At 53.6% G+C, this 24,254-nt stretch overlaps 1 protein-coding gene across 2 annotated transcripts in view; it reads right to left on the bottom strand.

Moving 5' to 3' along the window:
* The window catches only part of AHCYL2 (adenosylhomocysteinase like 2), a 62,802-nt gene that overhangs the window by 18,400 nt on the left and 20,148 nt on the right, over positions 1 to 24,254 (bottom strand). The window contains exons 1-6 of one of the 2 annotated variants that reach the window (XM_069882310.1): positions 6,653 to 6,810; positions 4,879 to 4,987; positions 2,647 to 2,790; positions 1,858 to 1,958; positions 1,212 to 1,314; positions 255 to 349 (exon numbers count right to left, since the gene is read on the bottom strand). In XM_069882310.1, coding sequence (XP_069738411.1) covers positions 255 to 349; positions 1,212 to 1,314; positions 1,858 to 1,958; positions 2,647 to 2,790; positions 4,879 to 4,987; positions 6,653 to 6,706 — 606 coding nt within the window. In that variant the 5' untranslated portion in view covers positions 6,707 to 6,810. Of the gene's footprint in view, positions 1 to 254; positions 350 to 1,211; positions 1,315 to 1,857; positions 1,959 to 2,646; positions 2,791 to 4,878; positions 4,988 to 6,652; positions 6,811 to 24,254 lie in introns of those variants that run through there. The other variant, XM_069882312.1, reaches the window with a different exon arrangement.

Here is a 24,254-nt window from a genome sequence, read left to right as displayed (position 1 = left end):
AACCTTGCTGGGTAGGCAAGACCCATGCACAGACATCGTTGAATCCACCCAGTCCCTGAGTTCACTGAGTTGATTTCCCACTGTGCAGTGGATTGTGCAGCTCTCTGATGGGCTGTGCTGGGTCATCACCCAGCCTGAACTGCTATGCGAGATCTGAACTGAGGAGGAAACCACAGACCAGCAGCAACCCCCCTTCCTTCTCGCTAGATGAGACCTGCCTGTGCTTCAACATCTTACAGTTGCCCCCGTCTCACCATGTTGGGCTGCCATCCTTCGACATTGACGCAGCGATCGATGCACCACCAGAAGTCATCCTCGGATTCTCCCTTCCAGGCGAAGACGGGGAACCCTGGCACAGAGAGGAAGACGGGTTCTAACACAGCTTCAGCAAACTGCGTGGGGATTGGCTCTCCCCACATCCATGGGATTCCCGACACAACTGTGGTCTTGCTTGCAGCCTGATTTTTCAACATCTACCATCTAGAAGAAGCTTCAGAGACCTATCTTGAGGATACAGGCTAACAGCAGCAGAGAGGAGTCAGTGTTAACTTTCCCAATGCCTCCCTCTCCCCTAAGAAGAAGCTCTGGCCACCAGACAAGCGGATGACATGCTCTCAACAATGACATTTATTCTGCTGTGAGTTAGACCTCTGCCTTCCCATGAGCCACAAATTTACCAGAACACATTCTGACTCATGAGCAATTATTGCTCAGCTCCAGTGAGGCAGAGCAGGTGACAGACAAGCTGGTGGCTTCAGCTTCTTCTGGGTCTCCCAGCCCTCATGCTAAAATCCCTGGCCTTGCCCAGGTAACACAGGATGGGACTCAAGGCATCTCCCAGCTGGGTGGCAACATGGACAGCTTCCGTTTAGCAAATCACATCCCTAAAGTTCTCTCTCTCGCCCAAGTTATGACTCAGATTGATAGAACTGAAATGAAATTTAGTTCGGTTTCTTTTAGCAAAAGAACTTTCAGGTTCGCACAGCCCTGATGGCTGAAAACGTGCATCACCCATTGTGCTTTGGGCTTCCAAACTCCAGAGAAAGCTAACATTTTCAGGCAAATGGAAGGGATGTTTTACCCCTAGGTTTACTCTGAATTAAGAGAATGAAAGAAAAAATCTATGAGCAGCTCTAAGTGAGCAAAACATGATAGGACAGTGAGAAACCTTTCTGGAACCAGACAGAAACAAGAGGGAGAAGTTTCCATACCGCTCTCAGCCAGGGCAGCAGCCACTTCATTCAGAGTCGAGTAGATGTTGCAGGCAGCCCATCGGCACTGAGCGCCCAGCGCTCCGAGGGTCTCCATCAGGACCTGGATTGAAACACAAAGAAATCTTAGAATCATGGAATGGTTTGGGCTGGAAGGGACCTCAAAGCCCATCCAGTCCCACCCCTGCCATGGGCAGGGACACCTCCCACTGGATCAGAGGCTCCAAGCCCCATCCAGCCTGGCCTTGAACCCCTCCAGGGATGGGGCAGCCACCACTGCTCTGAGCAACCTGGGCCAGGGCCTCCCCACCCTCACAGCGAAACATTTCTCCCCAAAATCTCATCTCAATCTCCCCTCTTGCAGATCAAAACTGTTCCCCTCATCCTGTCCCTGCACTCCCTGACCAAGTGCCCCTCCCCAGTTTTCCTGGAGCCCCCTTCCATACTGGAATCTGCTCTAAGGTCTCCCTGCCGCCTTCTCTTCTCCAGGCTCAACAACCCCAATGCTCTCAGTCTGTCCTGAGAGCAGAGGTCCAGTCCCTGGATCACATTTGTGGCCTCCTCTATGCCCGCTCTAAGAGATCCATGTCCCTCCTGTGCTGAGGGCTCTGGAGAAGCCCTGTCTAGTTTATGGACAGGGTCTTACAGCTGTCTGTGCTGTGATGTGCGTGCAGCCCACGATCTTGGCCCCAGCCAGTGGCTTCTCTCCCTGCGCTCTCTTCCTCAAAGCCATCAGTGCAGGCATTTCTGAAATGCAAAATAAAGAGGAAATCCATCAATGCAACGGGAAGAGGGATGAGCACAAAAGGAAGAGCCAGCACCACTTCTCACCCTGCTCTCTGCAACATTTATGGATTTGGGCAGCCATGGCAGCTGCAAAAACCTTGACAGCCACCACCAAAAAGACACGGCTCAGCTGAAAGGACCCAACAACTCTCTTTTTTCTCCATTATTCAGGATGCAGTACCCTCATATTTTCCAATTTCTACCTGCGAACATCCAAGTGGGAATGGAGAAATATCTGCTTCAGACTAAGGAGGACCTGGACTTGCTGTGCTGATCAGAACTCCAATATCAGCCTCTCCGATGTCCCTCCAGCTATCCCAGTGCTGCACAACTACGGGTTTCTGGAGGCAATTACACTCTAACAAAGCTGTCTCATTTATTTGATGGATTTAATCCTTTCTACTGATTCAACAAAGTAGATTTGACCACAGGGTGGTCCTTCCGTAGTTGGTGGGCTGGAGCTCCATGGAAAAACCCAATAATCCCCTTCCACCCCTCAACACCCCAGGAAAGCTTTCCCCTCTCTAACAGGAACGGTGTTGAGAAACCACCAATCTGCTGAGCCTCGCAAGAAGAGGATGTGGGGGAAGGAGGAACCACACACGGCAGCCCAGGACAATGTGGAGCTCGAGGCACGTGCCCCGTTTACCTTGTTCAGCAATTTCAATCTCCCGGCGCCCAAATTCCGCCTGCTTTATGTTTTTCACGCAGAAATCACTGCTGCCTTTGGAGTTCTTCTGCTGCTTGTCCCGCGGGGAGGTCTCGTCATCGGAGCTGTCAGTATAGGAGGCAGCTGAAGGAGGAAAAGGAGGTCAGAGACACAACAAAACATTCCCTAAAGCCAATCCACCTGCAGGAGAAGGGTGAGAGGATCTGCTGAACGTGTCCACGGATGGGCTTCTCCATGGGCACATGGCAGCTCTCTCCAGCTGCAGCTTGGATCTCCATTTCTTACAACGATCACAGCAGACTGGGCTTGGAACCAGCTCTCTGGCTCCTTCTCAGCCTCCTCACCGCCTCCTGCACCACAGCCACCAGCTGCAGGATCCTCCACCCTCACACACCTTCTGCTCCTGCCCCAGGGATGGGGCATCCACAACTTCCCTTGGCAACCTGTTCCAGTGCCTCATCACTCTCATAATGAAGAAATTCTTCCTTATATCAAGCCAAAATCTGCCCCTATCCAGTTTATGTCCATTCCCCCTCGTCCTATCACCACAAGCCTTTATGAATAGTCCCTCTCCAGCTTTCTTGTAGGCCCCTTTCAGGTACTGGAAGGAAGTTCTCTCCAGCTCACACAAAGTGTCTGAGTGACCCCAAAGCAAACAAGCTTAGTGCCTCTGCTGTCGGCGTTCCAGGCTCCCCGAGACCCGCATGGGGCTTAATCTGCTTACGGAGAAGAATTATGCATTGCTGGAATTTCTCAGCACAGACTTTACCTCAGCAGGGAGCAAAAGGCAAGTCCAACCCTGCAAACAATCCACCGCTGGCGACGGATTCCTGAGTTTGTGTGAACAACCCCACCACAGCTCCCAAAGAAGCAAGAGTCTGGCTGGAGGACAGGAGGACCTCATACAGCACCAAGCTCTTGTGCACCTCAAGCTCTTGAGATGTTCAAACCCCATGCACATGGGGCGCTTTGGGACGTGGTTTAGGAGGGGTGTTTGTGTTGTTGATGGTTGAACTGGATGATCTTAGAGGTCTTTCCCAACCTTAATGATTCTGTGTACCACAGCTTCCAGAAGGATTAATTAGCTAAAGGAAGATTAATTCATAGAATCATTTGGTTGGAAAAGACCTTCGAGATCATCAAGTCCAACCGTCCCTGTCCAGTACTGAACCATTCCTGAGCACTTCATCTCCCCGGTTTTAAAGCCTTCCAGGGAACAGGACTCCACCACTGCCCTGGGCAGCCTCTGCCAGGGCCTGAGAACCTTTTCCGTGAAGAGATTCTTCCTGATGTCCAATCTGAACCTGCCGTGGTGTGACTTGAGGTTGTTTCCTCTCGTCTAGCAGCTTTCCAGCTGCTCTTCCCCAAGCCCGGCGCCGCTCAGGGTTGTTGTGTCCCCAGTGCAGGATCTGGAGCAGAGAGGTAGAATCTCCTCAAAGATTCTGCTTCCAGAAAAAACACGTCTCCAGAACTAATCTTCGTAAAAACATCTGGGACTTCAGAATAGCCCAGAAATGTAAAACTTAACAAAAACAACCAATAAACCTAACCTCCCTCTTCAGCAACTTCCATGAGTGCAGCTGCCAGACTGAACAGCAAGTCCACTGCTCACTGAAGGTTTCATTTCCCAGATTCCAGCAGGAAAAGCACAGGAGACCCAGGCATGGCCATCCAAGGTCACCTCTGCTCTTCCAAAGACTCCAATTCATGAGCCTACAGCCAGAGGGGAAGATGACATGCAAGCATGACCACAATGGAAACACTGCTTTGCAGAGCCTGGTTGGAAGAGGAAAAGAAGAGAAAAGCCAGCAACAACTGCCCATGAGGGTCACCAGGAAGGATCAGAAGTGTTCAGAGCAGCAGAGAAACTTCATTTTTCACCATAGAAGAAAATGAAACAAAAAGCAACAAGATTCTTCCCACGCCTTCCCTGTGATGCTGCCGACCACATGGCAGAGCTGGGAGATCCTGGAACTGCTGTGAAGCACGGGACAAGCTCTGGCTTCTGTAGGGATGTTATGAGGGGATGCAGTGGACCATAGAATCATAGAACATTTCATGTTGGAAAGGACCCATAAGGACCATTGAGTTCAATGCCCAGCTCCTTGCAGGAGCAGAACTGGACAGACCTCCAGAAGATTCTAGTTTGCTTTTAAATAACCTTAAACTCTTAATTAAGACAATGAACAGGAGCAGCCAAGCTGGACACACCTGAGCTGTAGCTGTCAGTCGAGGACTGCGAGATGGAGCGCGACAGCGAGCGGCGGCCGATCTTCGTTGGGCGCTTGTTGAATTCTTGTTTTTGGTCAGCAAACTGGATCTGTGAGAAGAAATCAATAGTTAAGTCATGTAAAAACCCAACAACCTGGCAAGGCAGATGGAGCTCAGGAACCCAGAGCCCTCAGCAGACACCGACACAATCACAGGTCCTGGTATCTGATGAACCATAGAATCATAGAATTGCTTGGTTGGAAAAGACCGTTGAGATCATCGAGTCCAACCGTCCCTGTCCACTACTGAACCATTCCCAAGCACCTTGTCTGCCCAGATTTTAAACCTCCCCACCCTCACAGGAGAATATTTCTGCCTAAGATCTCTTCTCAATCTCCCTTCTTGCAGATCAAAACCACTCCCCTCGTCCTGTCCCTGCATGCCCTGACCAAGAGCCCCTCCCCAGCTTTCCTGGAGCCCCTTTCAGCACTGGAAGCTGCTCTAAGGTCTCCCCACAGCCTTCTCTTCTCCAGGTTGAACAACCTCAACTCTCCCAGCCTGTCCTCAGAGCAAAGGTGCTCCAGCCCTCGCATCATCTTCATGGCCTCCTCTGAACCCGTTCCAACAGCTCCATCTCCTTCTTATGCTGGGGATTCCAGAACTGGACAGGCTCCAGGTGGGGTCTCCCTAGAGTGGAGCAGAGGGGCAGAATCCCCTCCCTCCCTGCTGGTCCCACGGCTTTGGATGCAGCCCAGGACATGGGTGGTTTCTGGGCTGGAAGCCCACATTGCCGGTTCACACTGAGGATCCACCTGTAAGCCAGGATCTACAACACGTCTGTATTTTAGAGTTGGAATCTCGGCAGCACACACTCGATCCATTCAGAAGGAGAACACCAGACCTTGCCCACAATGACCAAAACCCTGTTTTAAATCCCTACCCAACAGCTGAAGGCGACGGATGGCGTGACATTGTTTTTTCCAGTCTGGCTGGAAAGATGACAGCAGTGAGGTTGGGGATGAGAGCAGAGATTTGGTTCCAGGCAGAACTCAATCTGCTCACACTGAGGTAAGACCCAACCTGGCACGGGCTAAAGCTCAAAGTGGACGTCAGGTAGGTTTTGGGAGCTGCAGGCACTCAGATTTATGAGCCCCACCTGCCCTGCAGCCACACCAGCACCACCGCTTCCAGCTTCCAGCAGGGAAAAACCAACTGAAGCTGAAACTGCTCACCTCCAGCAGCACAAGGGGTTAATGCTTCCTCAGCGCAGGTGTGTCCTCATCATGTTTCAGAGGAGCCACAGAGGAGCCAAGTCTTGCTTCCACCTAGAGTTCCCACCATGAAGAGCCGCTTTGAGCTACCTCACCGAGCAAAGGGAGTTTCAGCATCCCAGGGTTTCCTGGGCACGCACAGAACGTCTTGAGCTGGAAGGGACCCACAAGGACCATCGAGTCCAACTCCCGTCCCTGCACAGAACAACCCCAAAGTTTACACCGATCTCTCTGCTCACAGCCCCATTGACTCCTCCACCACGGCGCTGCCAGGAACAACCCCGGAGCTCTGTGCTCACTGCTTCATCAGTTCCAACCTCGTGTTCCCAAGAGAAAATGAGAAGACCTTCAGAGACTGGGATTTTCCCAAAGCAGGGGCTGCTGTCAGCTCCAGAAATGAGCAATCGGAGGGGAACAGCCAGGAAAGGAGGGGAAAAAGGGGGGCAGAGAGAAACAAATGTGCATTTTAAGGGAAAAATGATGGTGCTAAAGGCTGCCCTCACCTGGGCTTTCATCCCCGAATCCCCATTCACGCTGTACTTCTTCTTGTTCGGCATCACGGCACCCCTGCCAGCCCCTCCGCGGCGTCTCCAGCCGGGGCAGGGGCTGACGCCCCATTTATACGTCCCAGCCCCGCGATCCCGATCCTGCCCGCTCTGGTTTCAGCCGCAGAGGGAGAGGGAGGGAGGGAATGGAAACACTTGGATTTTCAGCCTCCCTGCTTTTGGCAGGGAAGGACCCCGGGATTTAATGAGGCGTCGCGCGCCCAACAAGCCCCGCTCCTGTTTTAGGCTGAATTACAGCGTTTGCACCCCTAACGTCGCCTGACCTGCGTGTGCATAACAACGGCGTGTTCAGAGAACCAGAACCTCTCCCTGCTCACTATAATTAACTTGCTAATTAGGCTGAGTAACATGGGTTCTCCCCCACACACTTTCTTGTTCCCAAAGGTCCGATGATTGCATTAACAGAGCCTCATTAGAAGGAAATTAACTAATGAGCAACTAAAACAACAGAGGCAATTGTTCAATGGCGAAGTGGGGTTTGACTGCGCTGTCTCTGCTCTGTCCCGCACGGAAGCAAGGGCAGAGTCCATCCTTGGAAGGGTCCAGACTCTGCACCCATCCCACTATTCCCGTATCGGACCATTCTTCTCAGTGGTTTTGGTGGGAAGGGATCTCCAAGCCCATCCAGACCCACTCCCTGCCATGGGCAGCGACACCTCCCACTGGATCAGGGGCTCCAAGCCCCATCCAGCCTCACCTTGAACCCCTCCAGGGATGGGGCAGCCACCCCTGCTCTGGGCAACCTGGGCCAGGGCCTCCCCACCCTGATCATAAACAAATCCTTCCGTATTCCCAGTCTCGCCCCACCTCTGGCAGTGGCCACAGCAGGAGTGGGGATGTGGGAGACCCCAGATGGATGCTGGTGCAGCAGCAACACTAGGGAGCATGATGCTTTGCTGCCAGCGATGGAGCAGACCCAACACAGCGACTTCCACTTTTACGGAGCGGTTGGAGCTGTTATCCAAAGAGTTTTGTCCCTGACAACGTACCGAAGACCACGGAGAACCTCAACATCTGCTCCTGAACAAGAGGGAGCTGGGAAACAATGGGGCATCATTGACTGACCTCAATACGGGCTCTCACTAAATAAATAATAGAATCACAGAAGGTCCTGTGTTGGAAGGGACCCACAAGGACCATCAAGTCCAGCTCCTGTCCCTGCACAGCACAACCCAGCGTCCACGCTGTGGGGCTGAGGGCCTTGGCCAAACACTTCTGGAACACTGTCAGGCTCCGTGCCGTGACTGCTGCCCTGGGAGCTGTTCCAGGGCTCCACCACCCTCGGGGTGAAGAACCTTCTCCTGATGTCCAACCTAACCCTCCCCTGGGATCCTCCTGCCACTCCCTTGGGTCAGAGAGAAGAGCTCAGCGCCTGCTCCTCCTCCTCCCCGTGTGAGGAAGCTGCAGAGCGCTATGGGGTCTCCCCTCAGCCGTCTCCTCAGCGATTGTCACTATTATCCAGTGGATAGGACAGATGGGAAACACTACTTGGGAAACAGCCTGATGCAGCTCAGGATTTTGATGCAGCTCAGGATAAAAAAACGTGGAAAACCTCATCCATCTTTCATCCAGCGATAAAACGGATTTACTCTTTAGATAAAAAAGGTGAAAGATCACCAGAATAATTTTGCGGCTGTGACCAGAACAGAAGGGCCCAACGACTGGAGGGGCTGGAGAACAGGTCGTATGAGGAAAAGCTGAGGGCCCTGGGGGTGTTTAGGCTGGAGAAGAGGAGGCTGAGGGGAGACCTCATTGCTCTCTCCAACTCCCTGAGAGGAGGTTGTGGAGAGGAGGGACCTGGGCTCTTCTCCCAAGGGACAGGGGACAGGTCGAGAGGGAATGGCCTCAAGCTCCACCAGGGCAGGGTTATGCTGGACATTAGGAAAAGATTTTTCACAGAAATGGTCATTGGTCCCTGTCCGAGGCTGCCCAGGGAGGGGGTTGAATCCCCTGCCCTGGAGGGGTTTGAGGGCCGGGTGGACGAGGTGCTGAGGGACATGGGTTAGTGATTGATGGGAATGGTTGGACTCGATGATCCGGTGGGTCTCTTCCAACCTGGTGATTCTGTGATTCTATGACTGTTCTGATGTTCCACCAGAACCCGGTGCTTGCAGCTCCTGGACCAAAACTCCTCCTCTCGTCCCTATTCATGAAGGAAAATCTAGTTTCCTCCAGCTCCCCACGCGCCCAGCCCGATACCTCATCTCTTGCTCCACTTCACCCTGTGAAACAGGAGACGTGCATGGAGACACCAGGTGTTGGCATCTGAAAGGCAGCTGAGGATAAACCTGCTCCCCTTCCGTGGTATCAGTGACACCATCCCTTCCACCACCACGTCAGCTCATTCCCTGTTTAGAAGGATCTGCAGCCCGCAGTCTCAGCAATCCAGGCAGCTCCTTTTCTCCCAAGCCTGGATCCCATTGCTTCCATCAAGGGATTCTCCAAATCCGTTTATTCCATAGGTTTGTGTACCTGGAATTAATGCCTAAACCCAGCAGTACTGCTCACCCAGACAGAACTTCAACTGGAGCCCAAAGTGGTTGAGATTCCAGTTCTCCAGATAAAAAGTCACAGGGAGACCAACCCTGGGATTAACACGTGTGTTTACCGTTCAGCATGTCCCTTCTGAGAGAAAAGCCTGAGAAGGTGCAGATCAAGGCCGGCTCATCTGCAGGACTAGGGGCAGAAGGGGTGGGAATGAGAGGTCACCTAACAGGCCAAAGCAGTTCCAAGCGCTTTAGAAGATCAAGCCAATGACTCCTGAAGAGCACCCACCAGTGCTGGCTGCACCACACCGCACACACTCTGAGCTCAGGGTATTTCAAGGTCCCTTCCAACCCAAACCATTCTTTGATTTCTATGATTTCTACCTCACGTTCAGCACGGGGCTGAAGTTCCGCACAGTGCAAACACCAGACCACAGCCCAGACACATCTGCTTGTTCTGTTTTACTAGGACTGAGACTGACTACAGTCCTCAGACCTCCAAGATGACTGCTAACGAGGACAGAATCATGGTCCATGTCTATCCTGAGGTACTCAGGAATGGCTTAGTCATGGACATGTATAGTTGGACTCAACGATCTCAAAGGTCTTTTCCAACCAAACAATTCTATGATGCTATTGAGCCATTGCTCTCACTGAAGTGGCCAAGATGTACTCTTAGGTTACCTGGTTTTTAGAAGATGAAACTTCATGGCCAACAGCAGTGAAGCTGTAGGTGGAAAACCTAGAAATAAAACTGGAATCAGAGAACCATGCAATCAGTCAGGTTGGAAAAGACCTCTAAGATCATCCAGCCCAGCTGCCCACCCAGCACCACCACGCCTGCTAAGCCACAGAATCACAGAATCCTGGAATGGTTTAGGTTGGAAAGAACCTCAAAGCCCATCCAGTCCCACCCCTGCCGTGGGCAAAGACACCTCCCACTAGATCCAGTTGTTCCAAGCCCCATCCAACCTGTCTTTGAACCCCTCCAGGGATGGGGCAGCCACCACTGCTCTGGGCAACCTGGGCCAGGGCCTCCCCGCCCTCACAGGAGAACATTTCTCCCTAAGATCTCTTCTCAATCTCCCCTCTTGCAGATCAAAACTGTTCCACTCATCCTGTCCCTGCCCTCCCTGATCCAGAGCCCCTCCCCAGCTTTCCTGGAGCCCCTGTCAGAATTAGAAGCTGCTCTAAGGCCTCCCTGCAGCCTTCTCTTCTCCAGGCTCAACAATCCCAACTCTCCCAGCCTGTCCTGAGAGAAGAGGGGCTCCAGCCCTCGCACCATCTCCATGGTCTCCTCTGGACCCATCCCAACAGTTCCAGGTCCTTCTTGTGTTGGGGATTCCAGAACTGGACGCAGGATCCAGGTTGGGTTTCCCCAGAGCGGAGCAGAGGGGACAATCCCCTCCCTCCCTGCTGGTCCCACGGCTTTGGATGCAGCCCAGGACACGGGCGGTTTCTGGGCTGCGAGTGCATGTTGCTGGCTCCTGCCGAGCTTCTAGTTCCCCCAGCACCCAAGCCCTTCTCTTCAGGTGGCTCCCCATCCATTCTCTGCCCAGCCTGGGCTTATGCTTGAGACTTCCCTGATCCTGGTGCAAGACCTTGCACTTGGCCTAGTTGAATCTCATGAGATCCACACAGTCCCAGCTCTTCCAGCCTCTCTGGGCCATCTGGCTGCTCTGGAAGGCAATGCAGTAGGGGTTGTCGTCAGTCCCTCACATGTCCAATGTGTGGTCATTTGGTAAATAATAAGAGCTGTTCTGCAGTAAATGGACCTTGGTAAGAACGCTGACATAAAAGATTACTTGAAATAATGACCTGAAGGATAACAAGCATTTAACAGCTTTGGTTAATTATTAAGTGAATCGTGGTTGTTCAACCCCACGGTGACCCAAGAAACCACTCAAAATGCAAATCTGTCAAATTAAAAAGATCGCTGGAGGACCTGGTCTTGAACCCTCTGAGATGGGGGTTGATGTCACAGCAGCTTCAAACTGGCCACGAATGCTCGTGCTGTGACAGAAACTGCAGCGACCACGGTGACAAAGGAACGTTCAACTAAACCTGTTGTCATCTGGTCCCAATCCCCGTGGCACCGGAATCCCAAAGGAGAAATCAGGGAGGGGGCGGATCTGCAGGGAGGGGTTGGTCATTGGTTTTAAGCCAAACCAAGGTTTCATTACAGCGATCCAAGTGTTTTCACAGCTACTAAGAGGGACAACTTCAAAAACAGAACTGGGAGAGATCACCAGAAACTTTGGAAGATCATGCCCAGATGCAGAATTCCAGCATTTCTGAAGTACTGAGAACATTCGTGGCCCACGAGAGGCTGCAGGATGTCTTGGGGACAGGGAAGCCACCTTCCAGCTCGCAATCTTCTGTCCTCCACACGTTGCTGCATTCTAGGGTAAAGTCACCCATTCCCAGCTGCTTGGGGAATTCTTTCCTCTGGAGAAGCAGCACTGGGAGAAACGAGGTTCAATGTTTGGTGCCCTGACCTCCTTAACCACCAACTATGCTGAGCAGCACATGGTGCCCTGAGTAGCGTCTGGGGATTTCATAGAATCATAGAATCGTAGAATAACCAGGTTGGAAGAGACCCACCAGATCATCGAGTCCAACCATTCCTATCAAACACTAAACCGTGCCCCTTAACACCTCATCCACCTGTGCCTTAAACACCTCCAGGGACCCTTTCTGTGAAAAATTTTTTCCCAATGTTCAGCCTAAACCTCCCCGGCGGAGCTTAGATTTAGAGGTCTTAGATTTAGAGGTCTTAGTCCAAGAACAGACTATAAAGTGAGGATTAAAATGAAAACAGTGGAAAATTCGTATCTGCTGGGCAGATCCTGGTGGAAGCCAGAGCCTCCTGGAATGCACCATGAAGCTTCTCCCACTGCTCCTCCCCGCTGGACCCAAAAAAACAGTTCTTAACGTGGAACCTCTGCAAGATGAGGTGGCTCAGGGGACCCTTCCCTCCCCACTGACCCTTCCCCTCCCCACTGACCGTTCCCCCTCCACTGCCCATTCACTCCTCACTGACTGTTCCACCTTGGTAGTTCCCACCAAAGAACAGTGCTGTGCTAATGTCTAACCATCCTCATTAACATCGGACCTTAACGACCCTTGTTCCAGGAAACGGCCATCGTATCCCGACACGGAGCAGCAAGATCCACAACTCCCTCCAGACACCACCAGAGATCTGCTGGCCATGAGAAGCCAGAACACTCACCATCCACCCAGGCACGTGGAATGCAGAGGCGCTGGCATCGCCGTCCCACTTCTCCATGGGGAAACCCTCCACGCTCACATTTTTTTCGCAGAGTGGATAAAGTGAGATACAAAAGTACACAGCGGGAAGCACATGGATGCAGTGGGACTCAGAGGGATGCAGTGGGATCAGAGGGATGCAGTGGGACGCAACAGGACGCAGTGGGACGCAGAGCGATGCAGTGCGACGCAGAGCAAGGCAGTGGGATGAAGAGGGATGCAGTGGGATGCGACAGGACACAATGGGACGCAGAGGAATGCAGTGCGACGCGGAGCAAGGCAGTGGGATGAAGAGGGATGCTGTGGGATGAAGAGGGATGCAGTGGGACGCAGGGCGATGCGCAGGGATGCACCAGCCCAGCAGCCAACCCCCAGCTCCTTGAGCTGCTCGACGGGTCTCCAATGGACAGATCTTCTCCCAGCTGAGGTTTGTTACAAACCAGCCTCGTTAGCCAAGCACTCAGGGACGAGACGAGCAGCTCGGTTCCTCACTTCTGTTTCAAGTCCTGCACTGGCTGAAGCGCTCAGACCCAGCCCATTTGTGCAGCTACGATTTCTCGCTGATACCAGCTCTGCTCAACATTTGAGCCAAAACCAAACAAGAGGAACCTCTCCGTGGTGCAGAGGAGGCATCCATACGCTGCCCACCTGCGTCCCCACCGGAACGCCAATTCCTTGGTCGATATGACGTGAGGTCGGAGAGGCACCCCTGGATCAGAGCTCTCCTGCAGCGAGGACGACGCTTGGCACTATCTGAAATCCTTGAACTTCAAACAGAGCAGCCTACGGATACCACTAATGCTGAAGGGCTTCACTTCCCAACCCCAAACAGTTAGGAAGGAACTCCAGCATCCTGTGCCGTGCGGAGGAGCAGATCCATATTTTCAGGTGATTTGCATTCAGCTCGACCCGAGGGAAAGTGAGGATGGAGCCGGTTGTGAGGCTGCAGCTCCCTCTGCTGTGCGCGCTCAGGGCCGGCTCTGCAGAGGGCAAGGACAGAAACGAGGATTCCTGCGGACAGAGTGATCGCAAAGGAACCTCGGGCACCTTCTTTTGACCTCCTGCTCCTGCCAGGGCACCTTTCCACCTCCTGCTCCTGCCACGACCCCTTTCCACCAGCAGCAGCTCCACAATCGCCTGCACCAGGATGCAAACAGAATTCTGCCACTTGGCAGCACTGGAGACTTGAGCTGAGGTTTCAACCTCTCTGGTCCCCTCGAAATAACAAAGAGTTCCACTCTCCGGAGTTAATGAAGCATTGGTGGCTGCCTCCTGGACCCACTCAGGTATTTCCACCCGCAAAGCAAACGAGGCCAATTGAAGCTGGGGCTGGCAGCATCTTGCTGGAGACGCTCAAGGAGTCCCCCTTCTCTGCGGGGATGGTCTGGCAGCTCAGCAGCCCCTACAAACACCTCCTGCTTCTACTCGCATTTCACTCAAAGAGTTTAGTCGGGGCAAGAGCTGACACAAACCTCCCTTCACCGATCTTCTCCTCCTGTTCTGGCAGCTGGGTGAGGAACTTGGCTAGTGGGCCACCAGCCTGTGAGCCAGCAGCTTGTGAGCCACCAGCCTGTGAGCCAGCAGCTTGTGAGCCACCAGCTTGTGAATTTCTGGTTTGAGAGGCACCAGCTTGTGAGCCACCAGTCTGAGTCACCAGCTTAAGAGTCACCAGCCTGAGAGCCACCAGCCTGTGACCTACCACCTTGAGAGCCACCAGCTTGCCCACCACAGGCAGACACATCCCGTCAGGCAGCCAACACACCCAGATAGACAGAAGCTTCCAAGTTCCCTTCCTTGCTCCGTTCTCCCATCAAGTGAAGAATTCTAATGCTGGAAAGTTTGGCCTCTGCTGTTTCTGCCTACGACAGGGAGGCAGGAGGCTGCGGGCGAACACAGGTCACAAGGGGTAATTCCAACCTGCAGTGTCAATGCCACATAACCTGAGTCGAGGAGACACATTTTGTCTTCATCCCCACCCAAGTAAATCAGCAGAAATGGGAGAAGTGCGTTATCTGGGGTGAAAATTTCCCACTACTGGCAAGCTCGCTCTTCCAGATAGGAAGGAGCTTCTGTTCAGCGCTGCCTTCAAGCCTTCAGTCTGTTCCATAACCATCTCCAAGCAACATGAAGCTTAATTTGAGCCAGAAACCCTCTCTTCATGCAGGCTCTACCTTAAGCAGCAATTCAAGAGCCGTGGAGGCTGGTGATGTCCAGGATGACAGAGGAGGGACGGCAGAACACCGCGGTCCCTCCTCATACATCTCAGACATCCCCACTGGATCCCACACACAACCAAGCACTGCACACAGGAGTTTGGTGCTGCTCAGATGATCCCGCAGAGCAGGTAAAGTGTGTCCTGGAGCACGAGCCACCCCTGCACGTGGGGTATCCCTGACCCAGCACTAAACAGCCTCCAGGCTTCCCAGGACGGGATTCTGCCCCTCTGCTCCGCTCTGGTGAGACCCAAACTGGATCCTGAGTCCAGTTCTGGAATCCCCAACATGAGGAGGACCAGGAACTGTTCGAATGAGTCCAGAGGAGGCCACAGAGATGATGTGAGGGCTGGAGCACCTCTGCTCTCAGGACAGGCTGGAAGAGTTGGGGTTGTTGAGCCTGAAGAAGAGAAGGCTGGAATGTTAGAGCAGCTTCCAGTACAGAAAAGGGCTCCAGGAAAGCTGAGGACGGGCTCTTGATCAGGGAGTGCAGGGATAGGATGAAAGGAATGGTTTTGAGCTGAAAGAGGGGAGATTGAGAAGACATCTTAGGGAAAAATGTTCTCCTGCGAGGGTGGAGAGGCCCTGGCCCAGGTTGCCCAGAGCAGTGGTGGCTGCCCCATCCCTGGAGGGGTTCAAGGCCAGGCTGGATGGGGCTTGGAGCCCCTGATCCAGTGGGAGATGTCCCTGCCCCTGGCTGGGGATGGGACTGGATGGGTTTGAGGTCCCTTCCAACCCAAACCATTCCAACGCTTCATGATCCTATAAGATCAAGAGTTCAATGCACCCTCCTCCCAGCACCCACACAACAATCCCTGTTGTCAGTCTCCTGTAGCAGAAGAAACGGCTCCGGTGTACAAGGAAGCTGTGAACTGTATCAAAACAAGGGAAAACTGGTCATTTTTTGCACCTATCTCTGCACCTGTGGGAATGCCAACATCACAAACCCACAAGTTAACCAAAACCAAGGTTTTTTTCATTTGCTCTGAACTAGGAGAAGGTGAGGGTGCTTGGATCAGCGCATGCTTGGACAGCGAGTTCGTCCCAGAACGCAGGCGACAAAAGGCTTGCTGTTGCCATGAGCAGAAAAAAGGTTAACAAGGAGGTCTGCAGAGAACAGGCATTTGCAGATCTCTGAAGTCAACAACCTCGTAGGGAAACAGAGAAACCAAACAATTCAAGTCCATACGTGCCTGGCACTGGTAACTCCGGAACCCCAGCTGCGGGGGCATCCCAGCCCTCCATCCGCTTCTGAACTCCACGTGTGTTGTGTCACATGAGGACGTCCACCCGTGTCCTGGGCTGCATCCAAAGCTGCACGACCAGCAGGGAGGGAGGGGGTTCTGCCCCTCTGCTCCGCTCTGGTGAGACCCCACCTGGATCCTGCGTCCAGTTCTGCAATCCCCAACACAAGAAGGACCTGAAACTGTTGGAATGAGTCCAGAGGAGGCAACAGAGATGATGTGAGGGCAGGAGCACCTCTGCTCTGAGGACAGGCTGAGAGAGATGGGATTGTTGAGCCTGGAGAAGAGAAGGCTGCAAGGAGACCTTAGAGCAGCTTCCAGTATGGAAAGGGGCTCCAGGAAAGCTGGGGAGGGGTTCTTGATCAGGGAGTGCAGGGACAGGATGAGTGGAACAGTTTTGATCTGCAAGAGGGGAGATTGAGAAGAGATCTTAGGGAGAAATGTTCTTCTGTGAGGGTGGGGAGGCCCTGGCCCAGGTTGCCCAGAGCAGTGGTGGCTGCCCCATCCCTGGAGGGGTTCAAGGCCAGGTGGGATGGAGCCCCTGATCCAGTGGGAGGTGTCCCTGCCCATGGCAGGGGGTGGGAACTGGATGGGCTTTGAGGTCCTTTCCAACTCAAAGCATTCCAGGATTGTACGACTCTCTCATTAAAACAAATTAACCCCTGTGACTCCAGGCTCTCCATCGCTACCACACCTGATCGCCTCAGGGCTAAGGAAGAGGAGCTGAACTGGTGATGACATTCAGAGATGGTGAGCTCTGTGTTTGAAAACAAATCCGGCACACACAGAGCCAATAAGCTCAGGGGAAACATCTTGGAACGTGAATGTTGGGAAAGGACCCCAGCTTGATAAACCGTGCCCAGATCCAACACCACACCCAGAACTCCGGCATCTGAGATGCAAAAGCTTTCCCGCCACCACTCTAGGAGCCACCAGGTTCATGAGCCTCATGAATTCCTGCCTCCATGGGCTGATGCTGCTGTAAAACAAAGCCTCTCTCGCATCAGCGGTGCACGCAGCCGAGCCCAGCCATGCCAGCAGCGAGACGGCAGCAGCAGACGGACGAGGCTGTCTGCCCGCACGCAGCACTCCCGAGCCATCCCACCTCCCACGCACGGTACCCATGGCACCAGAGCTGCTGGGGGAGCTGCCAACGCGCCGATCTGGCACTGGGAACACCGCTCCTCGCTGCGCGAGCCGCTCGGCTCTCAGCCAGCTGGGGAAAATGAAGTTAATGAGCAAAGCTTTAATCAGCGGACCTTGGCGTGATCGGGAACAGAGCCCCGCGAACATGTAAGGACAGCCCGGCTCTCACTGACCTCCCTTTTCCCATGGGAAGAAAGTTCCAGCATCTCAGACAGAGGAAAAAGAGCCTTCAAGTCAGCGATCAGAAGCAGCCACATGACAGCAGCATTCCCAGACACTTCTCCAAGCACCGGCTCGTCCTGCACATCCATGCACATCCACGCCGGGGCAGGAAGCAATGGCACTACAGGATCCAGGGGAGGCTCAGCAACAGCTGGAGCATGGAGAGAACACACATCTGCTCACACAAAATTGCTGTGGTGCTACCAAACCTACAAGTAAACAGCCCTCATTAATGGAGGAGCAGCTCCATTGTGGTGAACAGTCCTGCCCTTGGTATACAACAACCCCGAGCAGCTCCAGGCTTGGGGAAGAGCGGCTGGAAAGCTGCCTGGAGGAGAAGGACCTGGGGGTGTTGTCGACGGTGTCTGAACACGAGCCAGCAGTGGCCCAGGGGGCCAAGAAGGCCAGTGGCATCCTGGCCTGTTCCAGAAACAGCGTGGCCAGCAGGAGCAGGACAGGGATTGTGCCCCTGGACTCGGTGCTGGGGAGGCCGCCCCTCGACTCCTGGGCTCAGTTCTGGGCCCCTCGCTCCAAGAAGGACCTTGAGGGGCTGGAGCACGTCTGGAGAAGGGAACGGAGCTGGGGAAGGGGCTGGAGAACAAGGGTTCTGAGAGGCAGCTAAGGGCCCTGGGGCTGTTTATCCTGGAGAAGAGGAGGCTGAGGGGAGACCTCATCGCTGTCTGCAACTGCTTGGAAGGAGGTTGTGGAGAGGTCCAAATATGGTTCTGAAAACACAAATGCCAACGGTTCATCCCTGTGTCCTGACTCAACCTGTGTGCATTGAGGATTCCTTAGAGCAGGAACTTTTTCCAGACAGAATTCTCCCTGGCTTCTCTCCCCTGAGTCTCTGCACCCCAGCTCTGGAGCCGTTCCCAACCCTCATTAAGAGGCTGCTACAGGTCCCTGGTCCCACGGAGATTACAGCGCTGAGCCGGCCCCAGCTGAGGGGTGCAAGATCCATGCTTTCCCATGGGCAAAGCACAAGGACTGGAACAATCACAACACAGGAGACCTTAGAGCAGCTTTCAGTGCTGAAAGGGGCTCCAGGAAAGCTGGGGAGGGGCTCTTGATCAGGGAGTGCAGGGATAGGGCAAGTGGGACGGTTTTGATCTGCAAGAGGGGAGATTGAGATGAGATCTTGGGGAGAAATGTTCTCCTGTGAGGGTGGGGAGAGCTGGGGCTGCCCCATCCCTGGAGGCCAGGCTGGATGGGGCTTGGAACCCCTGATCCAGCGGGAGGTGTCCCTGCCTGTGGCAAGGCTGGGACTGGATGGGCTTGGAGGTTCCTTTCCAACCCAAACCATTCCATGATTCTATGATTTAGACTCCCCCAGCCCACCCCTCACCACTATTTGATGCCTTTAGTGGATATTAAACCCAGACCGATGCCAAGCCCAATCTCCATTCAGCCACTGACGCTGAGCCTACCCGTTCACCCTCCCTGTGCTGGAAGCAAAGTTCCAGTTCAGCCAGGAGTTGAACCCAGCTGCACTCAGCACCGATGCTGCAACATCCAAATCCCAACCTGTCTGGAATGCAGCTTCATCGACTGCACTGGAAACGTGGCTGCGACCACAAATGAGTCACCGCAATAACCAGATTTGCACTCCTCTGTTTCAGGATTGCTCTAGGAATCAAATCCAGCAGTGTGTTTCAAACATGTTTCTAGTGGTTTTTTACTCCATTTTGTTGCCTTGCTTTGTTCCCTCCCGAGAACCATTAAATTGCAGAACCTGAGGTTAGAAAAGCCCTCCAAGCTCACCCAGTGCAACCATCAGCCCAGCTGACTAAAACACATCCTTAAGTGCCACATCCACACACGTTTTAAACCCCACCAGGCACGGGCACTCCACCACCACCCTGGGCAGCCTCTGCCAGGTCCTGAGAACCCTTTCCATGAAGAGATTCTTCCTGATGTCCAACCTGAACCTGCTCTGCCACAACTTGAGGCTGTTTCCCTCCCATCAAGCTCCTTCTTGGAGCGAGGGGCTCTCATGGTCTGGGATTGCACCACAGCAGATTCAGCCCCTCCTGCCCCGTCCCTGAGTAAAACAGAGCAGCCCACGTGCTGTGAGAGATTTCACAACATCCAGCTGGAGCCAAACTGCAAACCAGGGTGCTCGTTAGACTCAAAATTATCAAGGAGCCATTATCAACAACTCTGCTGCCGAGAGCACCGTTAGCGCTGACTCACGCTCCAAGGGGATGGAGAACCCGGCATCACCAGCACAACAGGAGCCGGCAGCGCAGGTGAATCAATGAGGTGTCCTTCACCAGCACGAAAGGACATGTAAACACACTCGAGATGCTTACAATTAGACTAACACGGAGCGCTCTGACAGTTTGAAAGGCGAGTGCTTTATTCCCTTCTTCGTGGGCTCGGATTCACTCCCACACTTGGGAATGGGTGCACGGAGGTGACCGGCATTCTGAACACGTGGAATTCACCACATGCAGACTGAGAAGGCTCAAGGAAGCACGGGAATCCAACACAGAAACCATCCTTCATCAGTATTTAGAGGATAAATTGACTTATATATATATGTAAAATAAAAATCCCATGGATATTTTTGCTCTTCCATAGCAAAGTCTCAAAAACTTTGGCCTTACCATTAACAAAGCCAATGTGCTCTTCTCTGTCCCAAGGGGAAACTGCAGACCCACTCTCACAGCCCCCTTGATCCCTTCCCAGCTGCCCTCGCCCCACACACAATCACAGAATCATAGAATAACCAGGTTGGAAGAGACCCACCAGATCATCGAGTCCAACCATTCCTATCAAACACTAAACCATGTCCCTCAGCGCTTCATCCACCCGTCCCTTAAACCCCTCCAGGGAAGGGGACTCTCCTCTCGTCCTGTCCCCTGTCCCTTGGGAGAAGAGCCCAGCTCCCTCCTCTCCACAACCTCCTCTCAGGGAGTTGCAGAGAGCAATGAGGTCTCCCCTCAGCCTCCTCTTCTCCAGGATAAACACCCCCAGGGCCCTCAGGCTTCTTCTCCAGCCCCTTCCCCAGCTCCGTTGCTCTTCTCTGCACTCGCTCCAGAGCCTCAACATCCTTCTGGTGGGGAGGGGCCCAGCACTGACCCCAGGATTCGAGGAGCGGTCTCCCCAGGGCCGAGGCCAGAGGGAGAAGAACCTCCCTGGCCCTGCTGGCCACGCCGGCTCTGATCCAAGCCAAGATGCCCTTGGCCTTCTTGGCCCCCTGGGCCCCTGCTGGCTCCTGTTCAACCAATCCCCCCAGGTCCTCCTCCTCCAGGCAGTTTCCAGCCAGACTTCTCCTAGTCTGTAGCTGCTCAGGGTTGTTGTGCCCCAAGGGCAGGACCCGGCACTTGGCCTTGTTAAACCTCATCCCGTTGGACTCTGCCCAGCCCAACCCCACCACGCCAACCAAACCACCCAGGGCAGGCGGTGGAACCAGATGGGATTTGAGGTCCCTTCCAACCCAAACCATTCCATGGTTTGACACCATGCACTGTCTGTGATGACATCAGCCTTCAACTCAGCTCATGACTCTCTAGATGTTCCTCCACCTCCATCAGGGATGAGCAGGAGCACCCCAGCACGCATGGGTCCATCAGCCTGGCACAGCACGTTGCTCTCAGGAGCCCAGGAACACTGCAGCGTGCAGCAAGGCCTGGAAGATCTCTCCTGGGACAAGAATCCAGGTAGCGGACAAGCATGGGGATGAGGGTGTCTTCTCGTCATCCCTCCCTCTACAATATCCCAGCCTGTATGGCAAGGAGATCCTTTGGGTTGTTCCATGTACCAAGGTACCTACTTAGTGATGAGACCCTCAATTCTGAAACAACGGAGGGTGCGGAATTGCGTGCTTGTTTTAAATACCCACTGAAAGACCAGGATCCAGATGGTTTTGGCCAGATCCAGCAGCAGCTGCGCATAGATTCAGCTCCAAAAGATGTCAAGTTGATGGCCCCAAGATGAGCAGGGAATGAGTAACGCTGCAGCTCCTGCCATGCGTGTTCCTGTGCAGTGTTCGCGTGTGCTGCTCCCCAACTGCTGCTCCTTACTCCAGCTTACTCCAGCTCCATCAGGGGCTGCAGTTGGCTCCACAGATGGCTCAGGGTCCAATATGTCATCCAGGGACACTGGTATGTTCTTCTGGTCATGCTGGTGTCTGTCAGGATGAACTAGTTCAGCAATAAACCTCCACAGGAATCACTTCAGCACATGTTGTCCAAATTGTACAAACTGGGTTCAGTTCTGGGCCCCTCGCTCCAAGAAGGACCTTGAGGGGCTGGAGCGCGTCTGGAGAAGGGAACAGAGCTGGAGAAGGGGCTGGAGAACAAGGGTTCTGAGAGGCGGCTTGAGGGCCCTGGAGAAGGCTGAGAGGACACCTCATCACTGTCTGCAGCTCCCAGAAAGGAGCTTGAAGCCAGGTATCGATCTGACTCTGCTCTGAAAGGGTTGAGAGGAAACGGCCTCAAATTGTGCCAGGGCAGGTTTAGATTGAATATTGGGAAAGATTCCTTCATGGAAAGGGTGGTGAAGCCCTGACAGAGGCTGCCTAGGGCAGGGGTGAGGTCCCCATCCCTGGAGGGGTTCAAAACACCTGTGGCCATGGCACTTCAGGACAGGGTTCAGTTGGCACAGTGGGGTTGGGCTGATGTAGGACTGGATGAGTTTGGAGGGCTTCTCCAACCTCAGTGATTCCATGATTCTATGATTCAATTGCTCCTTTTCATAAAGAAACAGCGAAGAAGCAGAAAATTGGGAACACCCCTTAAAAAAGACTTTTTTTTCCAGACTCCTAAAGCAGCAGAGTCCATGCTGGGATCCGTTTGTCACGTTCTGGAGGTGTTTGGGCTCACCTGGCTGAGGGGACAGGGCAGGGTGGATTCCTGGTTTGATCCTTCCCAAAGGAACACCACACCATCCCGTCCTCAGAGCACACCTTCATGTAGGACCTGAGGGAGGTTGGATTTCCAAGGGAAGTGTCCGTGTGCATCGGTGTTAATCCAAGTTACAGGTTCAGAGAATCAATCGAGCACTTGCACTGTGCCAAGGCATTGGGTGAGGGGGTTCCCACAGCCCTACGGAGCAGGATGCGCCCCGGTCCTGGGGAGCAAGGCAGCACGGTGCCAATCACCGCTGCCTGCACATGAGCAGCTCTGTCGGCTCCGTTTGCTGCCGGCTTTTACCGCGTGTTAAATTCATAGAGTCAAAGAATCACAGCATCATGAAAGGGCTCTGACAACCCAAGCCCTTTCAAACATGGATGCAACCGATCTCACCACAGAGGAACTTCAGACCAGCAACCGTGTTTCGCAGCGTCCTGAGAGCTGACTTGGAGGTGGGATTTAATGAGTGCTCCCCAGAATGGGAAGGAGCAACTGAACCAACACCAGCCTCTGAGCTGTGCAGCTTCTAACAAAGAACATCCACGTGTTTCATAGCAGCCTGCTGAGATAATGGGGGAACAAGCCTTAGGAACCAAATGTGGGTGGCCTTCAAAGAAAGGGAAGCCTCGTGAGGAGTCCATGCTAATGGAGAATGTGGGAAGAGCGGCAATCGGGGCTGCCTTCAGCGCTGCCGCACTAAAGCACCGGGGGCTGAGCCGCTTGGAAGCTCCGTGAGATCCTGTCTGTAATTTCCATAACAGAAGAGAAAGCATCTGACATTCGTGAGCTTGATGAACGCTTACACTTGTGACAGAGACACTTGAATCACACAGAATCACAGAATAACCAGGTTGGAAGAGACCCACCGGATCATCGAGTCCAACCGTTCCTATCAAACACTAACCCATGTCCCTCAGCACCTCATCCACCCGTGCCTTAAACACCTCCAGGGAAGGTGACTCAACCACCTCCCTGGGCAGCCTCTGCCAGTGCCCAATGACCCTTTCTGTAAAGAATTTTTTCCTAACGTCCAGCCTAAACCTCCCCTGGTGGAGCTTGAGGCCATTCCCTCTTGTCCTGTCCCCTGTCACTTGGGAGAAGAGGCCAGCACCCTCCTCTCCACAACCTCCTTTCAGGTAGTTGTAGAGAGCAATGAGGTCTCCCCTCAGCCTCCTCTTCTCCAGGCTAAACACCCCCAGCTCTCTCAGCCGCTCCTCATAAGGCCTGTTCTCCAGCCCATTCCCCAGCTTTGTTGCTCTTCTCTGGACTCGCTCCAGAGCCTCAACATCCTTCTTGTGGTGAGGGGCCCAGAACTGAACACAGGATTCGAGGAGCGGTCTCACCAGTGCCGAGTACAGAGGGAGGATAACCTCCCTGGACCTGAGTGAAGGTCTCCCTTGAGCCTGAGTGAAGGTCTCCCTTGAGCCTGAGTGAAGGTCTTAGAGTTCAAAAAACAGAGAATCACAGGATCCTTAAGGCTGGAGAAGCCCTCTCAGCTCATTCAGTCCAATATCAGCCCAGCCCCACTGTGCCAAATGAAACCCATCTCCAAATGCCAGCACAAACACAAGGTGTTTGGACCCCTCCAGGGATGGGGACTCCACCACCACCCTGGGCAGCCTCTGCCAGGGCTTCACCACTCTTTCCACAAAGGATTTTTTCCTGATGTCCAACCTAAACCTCCCTTGGTGCAACTTGAGGCTGTTTCTTCTCGTCCCATCACCTACCACTTGGGAGAAGAGACCAGCACCCACTTCACTCCAACCTCCTTTCAGGTAGTAATGAAATGAGGTCTCCCCTCAGCCACCTTTCCTCCAGGCTAAAGAGCCCCAGGGTTCCCCAGCAGCTCCTCTGGTGTGAGCTGTGAGTATCACACACGACAAAGCAATGGTGAGACACAAATAATGGCACAACATGACCATGTGGCACAATATCCACTGCACAATATCGTTAAACACTGCTTGTAGCCCTCTGAATGTTCCTCCATCTCCAGCAGGGATGAGCAGAAGCATCCCAGCATGGAGGGATCCATCAGCCCCACACTGCGTGTTGCTCTCAGCAGCTCAGGAACAATGCAACTCGCAGCAAGGGCTGGAAGA

This window comes from Phaenicophaeus curvirostris, unplaced genomic scaffold (assembly GCF_032191515.1).
Source record: "Phaenicophaeus curvirostris isolate KB17595 unplaced genomic scaffold, BPBGC_Pcur_1.0 scaffold_115, whole genome shotgun sequence".
NCBI lineage: Eukaryota > Metazoa > Chordata > Aves > Cuculiformes > Cuculidae > Phaenicophaeus > Phaenicophaeus curvirostris.
This window is presented reverse-complemented; position numbering and strand designations above follow the sequence as displayed.